Source organism: Phalacrocorax carbo, chromosome 1 (assembly GCF_963921805.1).
Source record: "Phalacrocorax carbo chromosome 1, bPhaCar2.1, whole genome shotgun sequence".
Classification (NCBI taxonomy): Eukaryota; Metazoa; Chordata; class Aves; order Suliformes; family Phalacrocoracidae; genus Phalacrocorax; species Phalacrocorax carbo.
In genome coordinates this window covers 158,247,720-158,265,069 of record NC_087513.1, presented here as the reverse complement: position 1 = coordinate 158,265,069, position 17,350 = coordinate 158,247,720, and the positions used below count along the sequence as shown (strand labels likewise).

General features: G+C 39.2%; 1 protein-coding gene across 1 annotated transcript in view; it reads right to left on the bottom strand.

Moving 5' to 3' along the window:
• Positions 1–17,350, bottom strand: part of NALCN (sodium leak channel, non-selective) — a 247,593-nt gene that overhangs the window by 156,459 nt on the left and 73,784 nt on the right. Inside the window, exons 8-10 of the mRNA XM_064440627.1 lie at positions 4,356–4,498; positions 4,132–4,236; positions 1,221–1,307 (exon numbers count right to left, since the gene is read on the bottom strand). Of these exons, the coding sequence (XP_064296697.1) occupies positions 1,221–1,307; positions 4,132–4,236; positions 4,356–4,498 (335 nt within the window). The remainder of the gene's footprint in view (positions 1–1,220; positions 1,308–4,131; positions 4,237–4,355; positions 4,499–17,350) is intronic.

Sequence of the window (17,350 nt, the reverse complement as noted above, 5' to 3'; positions counted from 1 at the left end):
AGCTGCAATTATAAAAAGTTGCAGCACCCACTGATGCATGAGATTTATGTTCTCTGGAACACAATTTAATGTGTGTTCACATGATTCTTAAAAGGGGCAAAATGCGATACTACAGACCAAGGCAGACCAGATATTTCAGATGCTATCTTAACTTTCATCTGGAGGAGTTTTCATTGTGAGTTCAGCTACATTTTATCCAAATACATGACACTGTTACTTGAGAACACCACAAATGATGTTCCTGTTGCTGTCAAAACCAGGAATTAAAATTGGGAAGAGGAATTATCAGTTACGACATATGCTATAACTAAATATATGGCAGTGGATTGACAAAGCAGAGACACTTGAGAATGAACAGCTTGTGGAGGGGATGAAAGGTGTTTGCCAGCTTAGTGTTCAGCAATGTACACGCTGCCAACAAGTACGTGTATTTTAGTTTACACATTAAACCAAACATAACCAAAACTGCCAGCAAACATCGTGCTATCAGATTGCTATAGAATTGGCTTTCTACTCTGAAGCAAGTTTGTTTCATCCAGAAGTGACATTATTTATCTTGCAAATAAAAATTTGAGCTGCTGTACAATATGCTGTAATAAAAAGGGATTCATAAAAATAAGACTTATCTTAGTCTGGACTTATTTAAACAATGAGGACAGAGTTTTACAAACTCACCTATATCCAAGTGAGAATATTAAAACTGGAAGTTTCAAACACTGCATGGTTTACTACCTACATGCCTCTTCCCCCTTCTTCTGTGGGCCTATTTTCAAGACGGAACAAGAGAAATGAGGTACTTCTGTGTTTATTATGATTAGTCATGCTTCTTGGCAATGTTATTGTATTTTGCACTTAATAAACAAGCATTTCTGTTGTGAATAACATAGGAATAGAATCAGTTCGTATATAAAGTCTGAGAGCTAAAGGATAATTACTTACGTTATTTTATATTAAAAAGAATCTAAGATCTTTCTCTCATTAGCACACAAAACAGAGCCTTTATAAGGACTGCATTTTCCTCATCTTCTCCCTTTGGGTGTGGGATATCTTTTTTTTGTTCACCTGTGATTTTCAAGAACAAGCCTACACGGCAGAAAGCAATGGATTTAAAGAAATTTATTACTAAAACTATTGTGGCTATTTCTCATCACGGTCTCCTTATGCCAACATTTGAGTGGTACTGGTTACACACACTGATTTATTACAAAGTAATGTCATACCTGTAGACATGCAGGAGCTCTGCCCTGGGGTTTATTCACATCAACAGCCACAAGCTGCCAACCTCCAGCAGCATCTTCATGAAACATCTTGAAAAGGAAAACTGTTGTCAGAGATGTTTTACATGCCAATAAATACAAGTGAAATCTAATACATTCCCCTTAAGGACCTGCATACATTTTGATGATAGCTAGTTTAAAATAAGAGGGAAATGGTTCTTGCTGCTACAGAAAAAAAAAGCAACATGCTCTTTTTCCCACATTAATAGATTCTGAATTTTACTCAGGTAACGTCAAACACAATTTGCCTCTGTTAGTCCTGATGTAGAAACAGATTCAATTAATCTCTGATCAGTATCATTAGACGGTGGTACCTGTTCAGAATAAATTCCTTACTAAGGTAAGCTTACCCTAAGGAAACACGAATACATTGTGACCAAAAAATAAGCTTCGTGGTGCATTTGGAAATTATAGACAACCTCATCTTTTTTTACTGGCAACACTATTTTCATTCATTGTTCAAAGACTTATTTTTGTTGCACAGATGCATATCAAGAGTAGCTGTACAGTCCTTCTGTACTGTTACTGAGAGCTTATAATTTCTGCAAATAGCTCAATGATATCCAGGCTCTAATAATGTCAGTGGAAAAGGCTCTCTTGACCACATTCTCATTTTACCAATAACTTCTGGAAAATATTCACATTTTACCAATAACCTCTGGAAGCATAGGTGTAGGCATTCTGGCTTTTTTTTTTTTTCCCTCAGAAATTAGGATATAAAAAGATGCAGACTGCTGGACACAGGAACAGTGAGAAACCATGTCTGGAAGTTATTAACACTGTCCTTGAAAATGTCCTTAAAAGAAAATTAATAGCTGTAGCATTTTGAATTGCCACCTGGGAGTCTGCATTTACTATGTAATGAAGTGTGGCGAAATTCCTGCCTCACTCCTACGTTTTCCTTGACATCCAGCACCCAAACAAATCACCTCGAGAACACAGCCACAGCAGCGTGGTTGAAGCTTAAAAGGCATCCTCAGAGAAGTGTTCATTAGACTGGGGACAGTGTCACACAAATATGGCTGTAACGCTGCTGAGTCCTTATGTAGCATCTCTGCACTAGGAAGAGTAGCCAACTCAGATCAGCACTGAGCTATTCCTCTTTGTACCACACTTTAATGTGCCATGCTGAAGTGCTTAAGAAGAACCTCCTTTTATCATTCTCCAGACACCCCCTCCTTGACTTTGAGTCTCGGACACTCGTTTTCTTTTCATTACGGCTAAGTTTTGGGACCAATTTAATGATTTATGAAGTGGGCAAATGAAGCAAGATATGTTGCTTTTTCTCAAGGTTATTTCATGCACAAAACAAGCAAGGTTTTTAACTTTCATCTGGTACTTTGAACAAGAAAAACTGCAAGAAATTTTATGTCGTTCTTAATATAGAAGAACATAACTTGTTTTTGTAATTTGGTGAGCTGGACTCCTTTTATGTCCCATTATGCCAGCGACTCAAGGAACAAAGTAACCATTCACTTGTCTGCAGCAAACACGCTATTTTTATTCTGCATGATGCAACTGATATTCAACTTGTTCATATTCTTTTGCATGATGACATTATTTTTGGAATTTCTTTTATTCTTGAAACTCCTTAATGTTGGCTGCTTCTTGAGTTTCCCTACATTGATCTCTCTGTTCCAGCTTCTAGTTCAGAGTATGTTGGTTAAGCCTATACAGCTCAGGAATTTGCTTCATCAGAGATGAAGTGAACACTATACTCTTCAGGCTAAGTACGTGTCATGTGGAAAAGTCCTTTTTTTGTTAGATTTTAAATTGATATCACCAAGTCTACTTTGACAAAGACATATATAGAGTAGAAATTATTGCTGCAAAGTCTATCTGAGGCGCAAAACGTATCAGCAGGCAGAAAAGGGCTAGATTTACGTATGGATTACAGGAATATCCAAAGGAATATCAGAAAATATTTAATAAAATATTTTGAAACACTTAAATCCTCTGGCTTAAGAAAATAAATAACCTCTAGCTACAGAGGATAGAAAAATTTTCCTCATGGATATATTTCTCAAATCTGCCTTCCTTAGGGCTTTTTCCAGGCAATCGGTACTGGTCCCTCTTAGAGACGGCAAACTGCACTAGCCTGGAAAAGCCTAGCCTTTTGTACGTTCATGATACATAACATGATTGTTGCAATAATGAGTGGGAGAATTTAAATCTCAGCCTGTTAGCCCTCGTTTTTCATACTGGGTCTTCAACACCACCCAGCCCACACATAGCACCCTTCCTATCACAGCTTCTTCCTACCCATTATCTCATATTCAGGGCCTCGACTTCTGTGGCTACCTCAAATATCAGCACGGCTCTTTCACTGCCTCAGCACCTCATTCCTCCTTGGTCTCAAAATGCCTTTCACAGTTCCAGAACCAGCTTCCGCAAACACTTCAGCTACCCTCTGACCTCTCTTCTTCCAGCTACAGTTTGCAATTTCAGCTCTTCCTTAGCACAGAAAGTGATATTCAATAGCAACCCTAATTCCAAACCCACCAATGGCATGATAAAAAAGCATTATCCTACTTCATTAAAAGCAAATAAAAGCTTAGTGATGACACACCCAGCCATATAGAAAACCATAATACAGTCATCTTAATTATTCTTATTTAAGAAAGCCTAGTTGAATAATACACCCTAGAATTTAATTTTATATGAAAATATATATGAAAATATATATGAAAATATGAAAAATATATGAAAATATATAAACTTTAAAATATATGTAGTAACATGCAAAGTCAAATCAAACAAAAAAAAATAACTGATAGGAATTTTGGCTTACTATTCATTCATAAACCAAACCCAATCAAGTCCCCAGAGAATCTCAGTATCTCAAGTGCTTCACCTGTGTGGTGGCAGTTGAAGTAGTACTGCTCCTGGACCCCCACATCTGCTGGAACTGCACTCTAATTTCTGCAAATGTTTCAATGATGACTGCAATGAAAACATTCTGAAAAAAAGAACAAGAGAGAATGGCTGACACAAAGCTCAGCAACCAGAAAAGAGAAGGAATTCATTCTAATATGATTCACATTTCAGACAGGTTTAAAAGAGCATATTTTTCAGTACCTTAACAAGCCAGGCCAGAAAGAAAATTAAGGTGATGAAATAGAAATATGAACGCCACCGGGGAAAGCTGTCGATTGCTCGGTACATAAGGAACACCCAGCCTTCCTGAGAAGCAGCTTCATAAACAGTAAATATGCTTGTGCCTGTCAGAGGAAAAATGAAAATGTTTTGCATTAAGCCTCTCTGAAAGTTTTCAACATCAGCAAACAATAATCTTTTATCTAGTTTATTTTCCTTATCTCTAAAAGCGTATCAATCAGCTCTCTTTTCCTCTCTTCAAAGATAAGTTTTTCAGGCACGTTTCCACATTTCTTCCTTTTACAATTGCATATGAACTGGTTTTGTATCAGACTGGACGCCCTTCTCTCCCTGGACACACATGCATAATCCCTTAGATGGGTTCACTGGCAGTATGCAAATGTCTCCAAAGGCAGAATTTGTCCCATCATGTGACTTCAGCAGCATCATGAGAAAAGGCAGACTTAATTAAAACTGTCAGGATCAACATTCAGTAGGTGAAAGAAATCACAAAATCAGCAACACTGAGTAAGCAGCAATACACTGAGAAGGTGTCTAACACTAGCAAGCACAGTTAAGCGTCTACAACAAGCCATCGAACAGTTTCAAAATTCAGGCAGGTAGCCAGGGTAGCTGCATTAACATACACGTGCTGCCTTAAAAAACATTAAAACATTTTTAAGTTGAACTTCCTATATCGCTCTGGGGAGGTGGGGAGGAGATGAAAGAAAAGTTATGAGGGGTTCACGTATGCATAAACCATTTTTTAATAAAAGCTATAAAGTTACTCATTTTACACTTAAGATCCAAATTCATCCTAATGTCTGAGGGATAATAGGCTCCAGCCAGCTCCCCCTCCCTCCTTATCTCTGCAATGAAAGCTTCAAAATACAGACTGTGGTTAGGGCTCATATGGCATTCTTGTTTGAAGTAATTTTTTGTTCTAAGAAGGAACGCAATTAAACTGTGAAATTAAACTGTGAAATCTCACAAACTGCCATGAAATTGTGGAATTGTCCTACAGCCACCTGCTAGCTCTGCTCCACTACTGCTCCGTTTCATGAAATACCTTGGGTAAAAGAGAGGGGTCGTGAGGAGTACTGCCTTTAGCAAAACATAGCAGCTGCTAGCAACACACAAATAATAAGAATGAACCAGCCAACTATCTGATCCTTTTCACAGAGAAAGGAGTGGTTCTGGACAGAAATAGGAACTTCTGAGTCCTGAGTCCAGGAGTTTCCCAAAAAAACCACACCAGTCCATTAGGAGCCCTGCATGGTTATTCTCCCACTGAATTTGCAGCACCTACATCCTTTTTGTCTGCTAACACAGCTGGGACGAACCTGGAAGTGGTTTTGCCTTAGGGAGTCCCTTTTGCAGATAAATATTCACCATTAAGAGAAGACAGGGATGAATGGATTTTTCTTCTGTATAAACTTGCTCGTTTGATATGTAGGTGTTAATGGTTAACATGGTCATGGTGGGTAGGCAAAATGTTAATCCTTTCTGTTAATTTTTCTGGTTATTGGATTCCTTCCTATTTACTGCATATGGTTGTCAGGACCACAGCACAGAAATAAAAATCAAAGGAAAGGGAAAGCATTCAAGCATAGATAACAAAACTCTTTCTGTTTCTTCAGGAAAGAGAGTGGTCTCTATCAATACTGAAATATTCATCAGTGATTACTTCATGGCTATTTTGCATTTCAAAAATTCATAAAGTAATGGTTCAATTATCTAATATTATACTGTTGCTGAACTGATTAAATTATTGAACAAAACAGTGCTGTTGAGGACAGGCAGAGATCAAGAAAAAAACGGAATCTATTAAAAGTTGCTGGCTAGGAAACTGTAATTAGTCATTACCAATGGGAAAGTCACAGTGAAGATTAGTAAAATAGAGGGGATGTCATGCAAAGTATTTATAACACATACACTGGGCCATCTGCCACAGTAAAGCAATACTGTGAATGGACAAAAATGCACAATTAACCCAATTAAAATAATATGTGTTCATCTGTGACACTAAAGTAAAAATATGGGTTGTATATAACCGGTACACGTGTTCTTAAGGATATTAGAAAGCAATCACCACTAAGAATATACATTCCTACTTAACATATGTGACTAGAAAGTAATAAAGCTTTCGGTACTGATGCCAGGAACCACGCTGTTAACTATGTCTGTAAATACTGTTTCAACTGGATACAGAATAAAGGCATGACAGTAAAGGACCCAACACCATGCAATGTTTTGTTTTCAAAAAGAAGAGTAATTTAGTTAACATCTGCCTTACCTGATGTTTTCCCTCTTCTAAAAGTTACATTCGAAGACAATCAGCAACTGATTCTATTTTTTTTTTTCTGAGTATTTCTTTAATATCTGACTACATCTTCCTAAAGCCAACATGTGAGTTTTTAAAAAGACTCCCCTTTCACAGCAGCATGCCCTGTTTTTCTCACCATATTCAAATCCACACAGAGGAAGAGAGAGTATCAAAATTTTAAGTGATGGTGGGATGCATTGCAAAAAAACAGACATGGCAATGCTGCCATATATGAAACCTAACTTATGTCCCTTAGATCAAATGGCAAAATTCTTTTCCACAGGTGTCAGTATTCTGTCTACCAGTGACATAGTGTCACCTTCTACTAGTTCAGAGGTCAGTCCTGACCACATAGTGCTAGCAGTCCCATGGTATAGGGCACGTGAGAGCATAGGATCTTGTGTAACCCAAACAGGAATATGGGTTGCAGGGGGAACGAGGGCTTGAAAACCTGCAGACAGGCCCCATTTACTTCAAAATGTAGTAAATCTCTTGTCAGTGTCCTGAACATTTAGATCAAGATTAATGCAATCTAACCACTGGCATCGGCGAGACATTTCGGTCATGAAAAAGCTTTGAACCGTGAAGAGGGTTAAACACATGACTATAATGACATTACTCATCAGTTTAGGCATGTTGGCATGGGTAAGTTGCTGGATTTGGTGCTAGGATTTCAACATCTGCACCTAGAATATTGTTAACTCTTAATAAATAACAATAGAAAATATTTATGATAATTTTCCTATTTATTTCAGTAGATGGCTAAACCTTGGTGGCAAGAAAGTTTAAAGTCTTTTAGGAGGATCTTTCTGATGCCAACAGAAATAAAATAAGGGAACATACTTTCAATTTTTTTTTGTTTCAGTGCTTTTGTTTGAACTTGTCCAATAAAGTCCACATTTTAGTGTTAAAATTAAACAATTCCTTTAACCACACTGATGGTTAATCAAAACAAGGAAAGAAAACATTTCTCAATACACAGATTAAAACTAAATATATCAATATCATAATCTGTATCATCCTCAAAAGACTGCTTTTACGCAAGCAGTAGACACTTCTACCTTTGGAAATGCTTTACAACGGTATGTGGTCATTACTAAAACAAAAGAAAAAAAAGTCCAGAAAATGAAAGATTTCATGAAGTATGGGGAAAGATGTTGAAACTTGCTCAACTTATGCAACATTTTCACTTGAAGAAAAGAGACAAACTGTATCCCTACTAATATGCATGTTTAGGTATATGGGCATTCAGCACTGAAATGCAAGGGGCTTATACCTTCTTCAATACCTATGTTTGTTTCAGCTCCACCAGCTGGGAGCATTAGCCTGACGGGGCATGGAGGAAGTGATTGCTTTAACACCCAAATGGTTGTAATAAACAAAATTTCTACTGGTTTCCATGCCACTCCAGGGAGCAAGGTCACCTGCTATACAAATTAACAGAGTTGCAGGCAGAAAATAATTGAAAGAGCCAGAGCACATAGGTGATGATTTTCCACAGGGGAGGGAGGAGACCTATCCTGCCAAAACCATACCTTCTAAATACCTAAAGAATATAGAAGGTATTTATTTTTAAAAAAAGGCCTCATAGTTGACAGAAGAGAACAACAGTATCACTATGCGGGGATGCTATTTTACACAGTGTGTTTTATAATTTTGCATATTTTGTAAACACACAGGATTTTCTGCTTGGTTCTGTGCCTCTGTCACACCACCATGCTCTTGCTATAATCAGCTTGCTTTGTGAATGGACATCATGAAAAAGGGAGTGCACTGAATAACGCTGTCATCTTACAACTGCAGAATTAATGGAGCAGAGCTAAAAGGTCCCATGGAAAATCCATTAAACCTGGAAACAGAACCCTTTCCTCCTAACTCTGTGTTACATTCTTGCTTCTAGATTCAAAATCCCGTATTACTGGGGGATGCATGATGTCAAGGTGTTGTCTTTCATGAATACGATTTGTAGCTATTCCAAGTGAGAAACAAAAAAGGAAGACTAAGCTTATGCCATTAAATCCAGTATCTTCTGCACGTGTAACCTACGTTTATTGACTGCCTTAGTCATACCACATCAGGGATCTCTCAGTTTTCTTGTGCTTGCGATGAAGCTGCTGAGAAAGAAAAACTACAAGAGGGCCACTTTATGCAAAACAAACACGACAAAAGTTTGATTTTGTAACTACTTCTTTTGAACCAGGAATTACTGGGGCGAGTAAAAACGCCTGCGTTGCTACGGAAAGCTTAAAACGCTACACGTGCCGTCTGCCGCCCGTAAAACGCTCGGATGCCAGCCAGTACCGGGCTCCTTCTCCTTACCGGGCAGGAGCCGCTAGATGGCGACGGAGCACCCCGGGCGGGCGGCGGCCCCGGGCGGGCGGCGGCCCCGGGCGGGCGGCGGCCCCGGGCGGGCGGCGGCCCCGGGCGGGCGGCGGCCCCGGGCGGGCGGCGGCCCCGGGCGGGCGGCGGCCCCGGGCGGGCGGCGGCCCCGGGCGGGCGGCGGCCCCGACCTTCCTGTTTCCCGGCAAAGCTAAGCAGCCTTCCAGCAGGTGCTGCTGTCTAATTTAACCCGACTTGCTGTGCTGAATGCTGAAGGGCGGCCTTCCCGACGATGGTCTGTGACTGTTAGGTCCGTAAGGAAACGACCTCTCGCTTAGGCTATAGAAATGGGACCAACCCTGTTCCTGTCCCTGCTCGCTTTCACTGATAAAATCATGCAGCTGAATGATCCTGCGAGGCGTGGATATTCCTACTGACCACTCGGCTTTTAGTTTATGTCTTACCTTTCAGTGCCAAGGTATTCGGTAAAACAGTGCGTGCAGTCAGGATTTGCCAGCTGCCTTACACTATTGCTTTGGTGAAACTAGAAGGGAATAAAAATTACCCAGAAACACAAGGATAAAGTTGTTAGCGCTTCTGGGAGGCAGCTGGTAGATAGGACTGAAACCAACAAAAAGATCAAATCCTGAACAGCTTCACGGGGTCTCTTGCTTGACTCTGAGTGAGCAGTCCAGCCTATTTTACTCTCCCAACCAACGCCTATCAGCCAGTTTGCCAGTCAGCAGAAAAGAGGAGGAAAAGAGGAGAAATGGAACATGCCAGTGCTCTGCTCCTCCTTTGAAACCTCAAACCCCAGTGCCATTTCCCTGCGACTGAGCTGGTAAAGATGGCAAAAGGGAAACCCTGCAGGGTCCTGATTTACCATAGCAGAAAAAACACACTGCCAGTCTGAACACAATATTTTAACCTTTGCAAGCGTAGTGGCTTCAAACAGACAGTAATGATGTGTTATTGATTCTTCACTTTGAAAATGTTTCCTTATGAGAAGATGAAGCTTCTACGTATGAGAAGAGACTATACACAGAGACAGGGTGCATAAAATCACCAATAAAGAGAGAAAGAAGCACTGCAAATATAAGTGCTAGGATCAATGCAATTTGTTCTACAGCCTTAGTAATGTAAAGACAGAAAGTCAGACAACTTTCTGCAAAAAAATTTGATGGACTTAGTTGCACTGTTTGCAAGTATTTTAGAAATCTGTCCACTATTCAGAAGTGTTAGCTTACTAGTATGAATGTGGCAACGTTGGCATATGTATTGACCGCACGGGCTAAACAGGGGCATGGCCATTCCTGCTTCGTTAAACCATTAGTGTCTTACATGTGATAGTGCTTGTGCTCCCTGATGTGATATTTTATGCTTTACAAAGAGAAATCTGTTCTGCATTTGTGAACAAGTCCATGGTGTAAATAGGGACAACCATTCTTCAAAATGACTTTAGGTGTGCATGTTTATCGATATTAAGCCTGACTAGCAGTTGTGTTTGCTTTTCTTTAATACTTTTTTGATTAAAATGCTCCTCAGCTATATGTTCACAAATAACCTAGCAAATAGGGATCCAAAATGTCAGCAGAGCTCATAAGCTGGCTTTATGTGCATAAATACTGTCTGCTTTTTCCTTTTTGCAATTACACAGCTGTAGTGCTAATACACACTTCTCTCTTATAATCACTGCTTTTTTTGTATGTGGCAGCTTTACAAAATTTACCGGCAGTTGATGAGAATCAAGGAAATGCTGAGCTGTGAATTGTTCTCACCTCACACACCACTACCTGGAAGCTCTGCTGCACAGTCAACAACTCCCACCACTCCTTCTCCCTAGAGAGTCTTTTCAAGGATGCAACTCTTCTCGGATCCCTGGGCTCCCGTCCCCAACAGAACAGGCAGAGCTTCAGGCTGGAGCCTGGAAGTAGGACACTGCCATAGCTGTGCTTTCCCCTATCAGGGAATCAAACTAATAACACTCACTTCTCAGGTCTAGAAACCAAGAATACAGAAATCCCTAGGCCTTGGTTTTGAGAGCGACAAATGCTGCGAAGATGGACCTGCCACCACTTCAGCCTTTCTAATGAAGTGCCTCTGATTTGAAGTACAGTCACAGTAGAGCAAATGACTGCTACAGTAAATGCTATGACAAACTGTGTAACAAAAAATGTTAAACAGAAGAAACTATAATTTATACTAACCTATTCCTTTTAAAATAAGCCATCTTTTTATAGGACTGTTTCTTCTTCTTTTAAAATATAGTATGTATGTAGATGCCTTTAAAACTATACAATAAAAGTGGCCATCCAGAAATCAAACATTCAGAAATTCACACAAATTGTTACATTTAAAAGTTAATGAACGCTTTAAGGGCTACCATATTAAACTGACAAATTTAAGGCATGTTCTCAGTACAGACATTATGTATTTGAATTGTCATTCAGCCATATATTAAACATTGGGAATGACTATTAAAATGCAGGTAGTGATGGATCCTTTTGTTAGAGGGAAAACGAAGTATGCAAATCTTCCTTGACACAAAGCATGTAAATTCAGCACTGACTTTCATACACTGTCAGTCAAAACTATTCACTTGTTGCATCAATTTTTTTTTTCCCCAATAGTTATAGACAGAGCTTTCTAATTAATTTTAGGTGCAGTCATGAAATAGCTAAGCGTCAACTAATTTGCTTAATTAATAAAAAACTTATCTGCTTTATAAGAAGAATGAAGCATCGAAGAATGAGACCATAGTACATATTGACATAGTACCATTTCCATATCTAGAGTGACCACGATGATACTTAACCCAAACGCAGAGTTACATGAGAAGCATAACTGTAAGCTTTACCATGAGAGATCATTTTATCAAGCCTTGAGTCTGGTCAATGAGTAGAAACTGTCTCAAAAGCATGAAAATGTGTGGAGGCAGAAAAAATGCACTAGAAGAAATGATGTAGGAGCTAGTGAGAACATGCATTAGCGATTCAGCTGAACAGAAGAATAACTGGGGGATGTGGAGATGCACAGAGCCCCTAAAATTGTGTGCATATTTGGAAATTCAGATTACAAGAGATTGCCTGACCTAAATGGAGCATTTCCAGTGTGATATTTATATTAGTAAGAACTGAACAGAGAAGTTCAAGACAAAAAGTTTTACAGGAAAAAACAGACTGGCTAAAAAAGTGCTAAAAAAGATCTTGCAAGTGATTTTTCAAACCTACTGCAGCATATTTTATCCGACTTCCACCACAAAGAGTTTCCTTATTTCCAGTTGCAGTGCAACCCCTTCATCCTGAAGATTCAAACCGTCCAATCAATAGGTAATTAAAAAAACTCAGTAGCACAAATATTTAACAAAGGAAAGAACCTCCTTGCCCCCAGAAGAGGTTTAAGAGACACGAGAGGACCAAAGAGAGCTTGAAATTCACCCTACAAGAACCCATGCTAGTGGCTGTGTGTGTGAAGTGTTTGGCCAGTCTGATGATGAGTTACAGCAGGCCAGGTATGCAGGTAGACAGGAAGGTATTCAGGGAGGAAATTTCACAGTGTATCATTTTGATAGCTTATGAAGGCTATATTTATTTTTTTATCATAGGGTAGGAGAAACAACAGTTTAAGGAAACCTAGACAAACAAAGCTGCTGCTCTGCCCTAAGGCTCCATTTTGGCATCATTCGGTTCCTTTGGTCATCACTTGTGAATTGTATGCACTTCTCTGAGGATGTACTCTCTCCCTTAAAATGAAGAGATTCCCTTCCTCTTGCCTGGATAATATTTCAAAAGCAGTTGCATGAAATTTTATCCCTTCTGCAATCAGTGGTAAAACTGCTGTCATCTTAAATAAGGTGTTTTTAAAAATCCCTCCCCAAAGCATCCTAATTTAATTTGCCCCAGCTATGCTGTATGTCTGAAGAAGCCTTTATTATTTTCTGTATAAAAGTTTCATCTAAGGACATCAGTAGAAAATCCCAACTAGCAAGACCTGCTGAGTATTCAGTGACCAGAAATAAGACAGCAGCAGCACTTTGCTCAAAGCATTTCTGTGAGAAATAAAAAAAAAAAAACAAAACCAGACAGCAAAGCTTGCAAAGAAATTTGAAAGCCAAGGAGATATTATAAACAGATAGATGTTAGAAATCTCATTAGCCTCCACACATCTGAATAACAGGAACAAATATACAGTGCCAAAGGCATCTTAAGAGACTAGTCTAACTGAAGAGAGAAAATCTTCCTTTCCTAACTGGGAGAAGGGAGCTCTATGATTGACTGTTACAAGAAAACCCAAACAACACGCACTCAATGACCTTTTTAGCTGTTAATAAGTTAAGTACTCCCAAGTATCCCTTATGTGACACTAGAAGAAAAACAATTTACCTACTTTGTTGATGTGAGAGATAGGTTTGCCCACTAGCCTAATAGGTGCAGTAAGGGAGCAGGAGGAGAGAGGGAGAAGTGTCTTAGTGTGCTGATAGCTCACTAAGCCCCGCAGCACCTTTGTGAGGTAAGTATATTGTTAATTCCATTTCAGAGATGGCTGTATAAAGTTAGAGACGCTAAGACTTTCCTCAATCAGCAACAGGGTCAATGTCTAAGGTGGGACTATCTTAAAGATCTCTAATTTCAAAAGAGGGATTAGAGTATTCAAAATTGTTGTTCTTTAACTGGATGTCAAAAGAGAAAGACCTTGACTTTCTTAAAATGAAGAATATACATGGATGTCAGCAAGAATAGACAACAATTTTTTTTCTCTCCTTCAGCAAATGAAAAGTTGAGTTGAAAAGAAAACCAATTCATGTAACATCTGACTTCTTTTATTCTTGACTGTCTTAAAGAAAGTGCTTACATGACCAGAGATCTACTGGTTATCAGAAGAATTCTTGGAAGACTAGCACTAATAGACTAAGCAGCTGGCAGGTTTATTTGGAGATGAAAATCAAAACCTTTGGCAAGAAAAGCTGTATAAACTGCCAGGTATTTTTTTGGAGAGAGAACATTCTAAGTTTTTATACACTCCGTTTAAACCCTGTTTTCAATATTATCTTCTCCTGCAGAAATCCTTTCTGATCTTTATGCACTACTGAAAATAGTTCCACACACCAGTAACAGAAATGTCCTGGATTTCTCACTGTCAAATCAATTATTTTTTTTTTCTCAGATATGCCCTCTTCCTTTTTTCTCAGCATCGAGTTTACCTGCAAAGATGTTTATTCTTTGTGTAGGTGTGTGTCAACTCTGTGCTTTGACTCAGAGCTGTTTTTAATTTATATAGACCTATGATATTTAACATATTTTTCTCCAATGCTTTTTGCTAAAGTGGAAAATGTGGCATTTTGTACTAAGACACTTGAACATGTGGTTTGAAAAAAAAGGACTGTGTTTGAAAAAAAAAGTTTTGGCTTTGCTCAGTGAAGCAGTTTCCCAAGAAATACAGAGCAGACCTACTCCCAGCAATTTTTTATCAAAGGATGAACTAAACAGACCTCATTTTCCATATGAAAGTAATTTTCAGTTGGTGAAATGAAATCAGAGCTTTTCTATCTGAAGGCGCAAACAAGTGACACGCACAAAAATTCGGGGATGACTTTCTGCATGCCATTTACTTCATAGTGGCTACCTTTTTGCCTCCTCTTCACCTTAAAAAAGGCCTTTGGAAGTCTATCCACTCCCTTCACTGAAATCAAAGGCACCACTAATTATCTATCACCTTAGGAATAAAAGCATACATAAGGACAGTTACTGCTGGACATTATAAATGCATCTTGTTATCCTCAGCAATGTGTCTGCAGGTCCTGCCATGGTTTGGGTACAATTTTATATTGTTACATTATGTCCCCATATTTTTCAGAACAGGGAAGAAATCCTGATCCTAACTTGGAAGCTCTGCCAGCACATTTATGTAATATTTTTGAGAGAAAACTATGTTCACAATTTTTAAATCACACTGCCCAAAGTCAGGCATATTAACTGATGTTCAGATAGCTGGATAGGATATAGTCTGATTCTTTAAGATGCTGAAGGAGACAAGTTTGAAATTTTCAGTCCTGGCCTGAATGCTAGTGCTTGAAGCCAAAGGGAATTTTATTACTCCTTTAGTAGAAACCAGGTTAGATTTACAGTTCTGAGATTCTACCACATAATTCCCCACAAAACATAAAAGATACTGGGAAGACTGTGTATTTGATCAATATGTTGTTTTCAGAACACTTATTAAATTGCCCGCCACATTAAAAATAAAACTAGAGATTGATACTATAGGAGAAAAAAGGCACAACTGTTTCCAGACCCATTCATTTTACAGGATCTGGGAGATGGGCTTCCTAAATGAAGACAAATCCAGCAGAGAATCTCAAAAAATGTCTGCTTCCAAAACTGACCATGAGGCAGGTCTGTGGTGCCCTGGCATTAAAACTGTTCCCAGTGACTTTCCTAAGGAACTTGTAAAAGTACCAACTAAATGCTTTTAGCAGAATTCATGTGCTCAGGTCAGAAATAATTGAAATAGAGGGGAAACAACTGCCAGTAGGCAATAGCAAGCACTGGAATAACTGAGAGGACTGTAGAATTTGTCTCCTCAGAGCTCTTTAAGAATACATCAGACAAGCATCTATAAGGAATGATGTAGGTAGAGGTGACTCAATCCCGGAGTGGCCAGGCAATGAGCTTGATCTTCAAATAGATATCCTTTAGAGGCTCATACTAGTTTTCTCCATTTTTACAGCATTGAAAATTCTGTAATGCCAGTACAGCATCTTATTCTTACTAGTATAAAAAGAATGATATTAACATGCATAAAGTAATCTGTGTTTGTTTAGGCTACACATAGACACTCGCTTTTCTAAATGCTGCAACTAGACACTACAAAGAAACATAGTTCAAAGTGCAAAAGGCACTTTGCATTAGGGTTTTGCCTGGAAAACTGTTGTATGAGTGGTGGTGCAGAGCCAAGTTCCACTGCTTCTGAACCAGCTAAATTATATTCTTCAGCAGAAAGCCCTTTTCTTTTTCTTCCATAAAGGAAGCATTTGTGAGTCATAGGTTGTAGAACCAACTTCTGTGAAGTAAGAGATGTCAAGTAACGCTGTGAATAAATAAAATGTCACTCAGGACATGATTTGATCATAAATTAACTCTGTCTGTAAGGCTCTGAATACTGTGTTAAAAGCACACAGCCACATGACACAAAGTACTGATTTACTATAAGCCGATCTGCCCCTTAAAAAAATACCCTTTTTTTGAGGGCTTCACTTTGTACTGAAAGGTTGCACACTGCAACTTGTATTGTCCATCTGTACCCTAACTTGTGCCACAGTAGGTATTGTCTGCTCTCCTACCTCCAGCATAAAGTTGGCCCAAAGGCATTAAGCTGGTATAATTTCAGTACTGTATGCCTCCCTCAGTGATTCTGACAGTAACACATTCATGTACCCTGCCTCATCCTGAGCAATCTCTACTGCGGGTCTTAACACATGTCAAACCACAGCATGAGTCTGTTGCAAAGCAGCACTTCTGCAAGCACTTACGTAGTCAAATACTGCAGCTCCTGTTCCCTGATTTTGTCTTCCTATGGATGTGCCTGTACCAAGCGTAGCTCCCTCCAACCCATACACACCTTTAGTACTATTCCAAATAAGGCTCACATCCTCAACATCTTCTACAGGCTGACATTCCCTTGTGCCATACATACCTTGAGTACTGGGTTATACAATCACAACCCTGGTGAGCTGTGACACATGCTCAGGGGGACTTCGGACATTTTTCAGTTATGTTTTGGGGCCACAGGGGTGACTCATGGGCTCCAGTGGAGATCAAAACCAACCACACTACCTATGGGTACACAACATAGCTCCAGAAGGTACCAGGCTTGAGGAGTGTGAACATGAGTCAATCTATATCGCACTGTTTGTAGACCAAAGACCAATGCCAGGCAGATGATTTTATTAGTGCAGATCCTGCCTCTGACTCAATTCCATAGTTCACACATGTTTTCACACTATACGGTTCAGCAGCGCTACACATCAGAAAGATACACGACCAAATATCTAAGTGCAAATACAACCTCTGGTAGTAGGAAGTTCCCACGTTCAGGTTGCCAAAAAATGGAAAATACAGAGGGTAAATATCACTAAGCACTTGCCTCTGATCATAAAGAAAGACAAAAGGTAATACTGGCATGGAAACAAGTGGCCATGCACATGAGGTGGGCTGATTTTAGGCGTTTTCTAATCATCAGAGAAATTAAGTCCTGAAAGAGTTTTTCATCTTGTTTTGCCTCTTCCATTCCTAAGTTTTCTAAGTTGGGACCTCATACTTTTATGAACAATGAA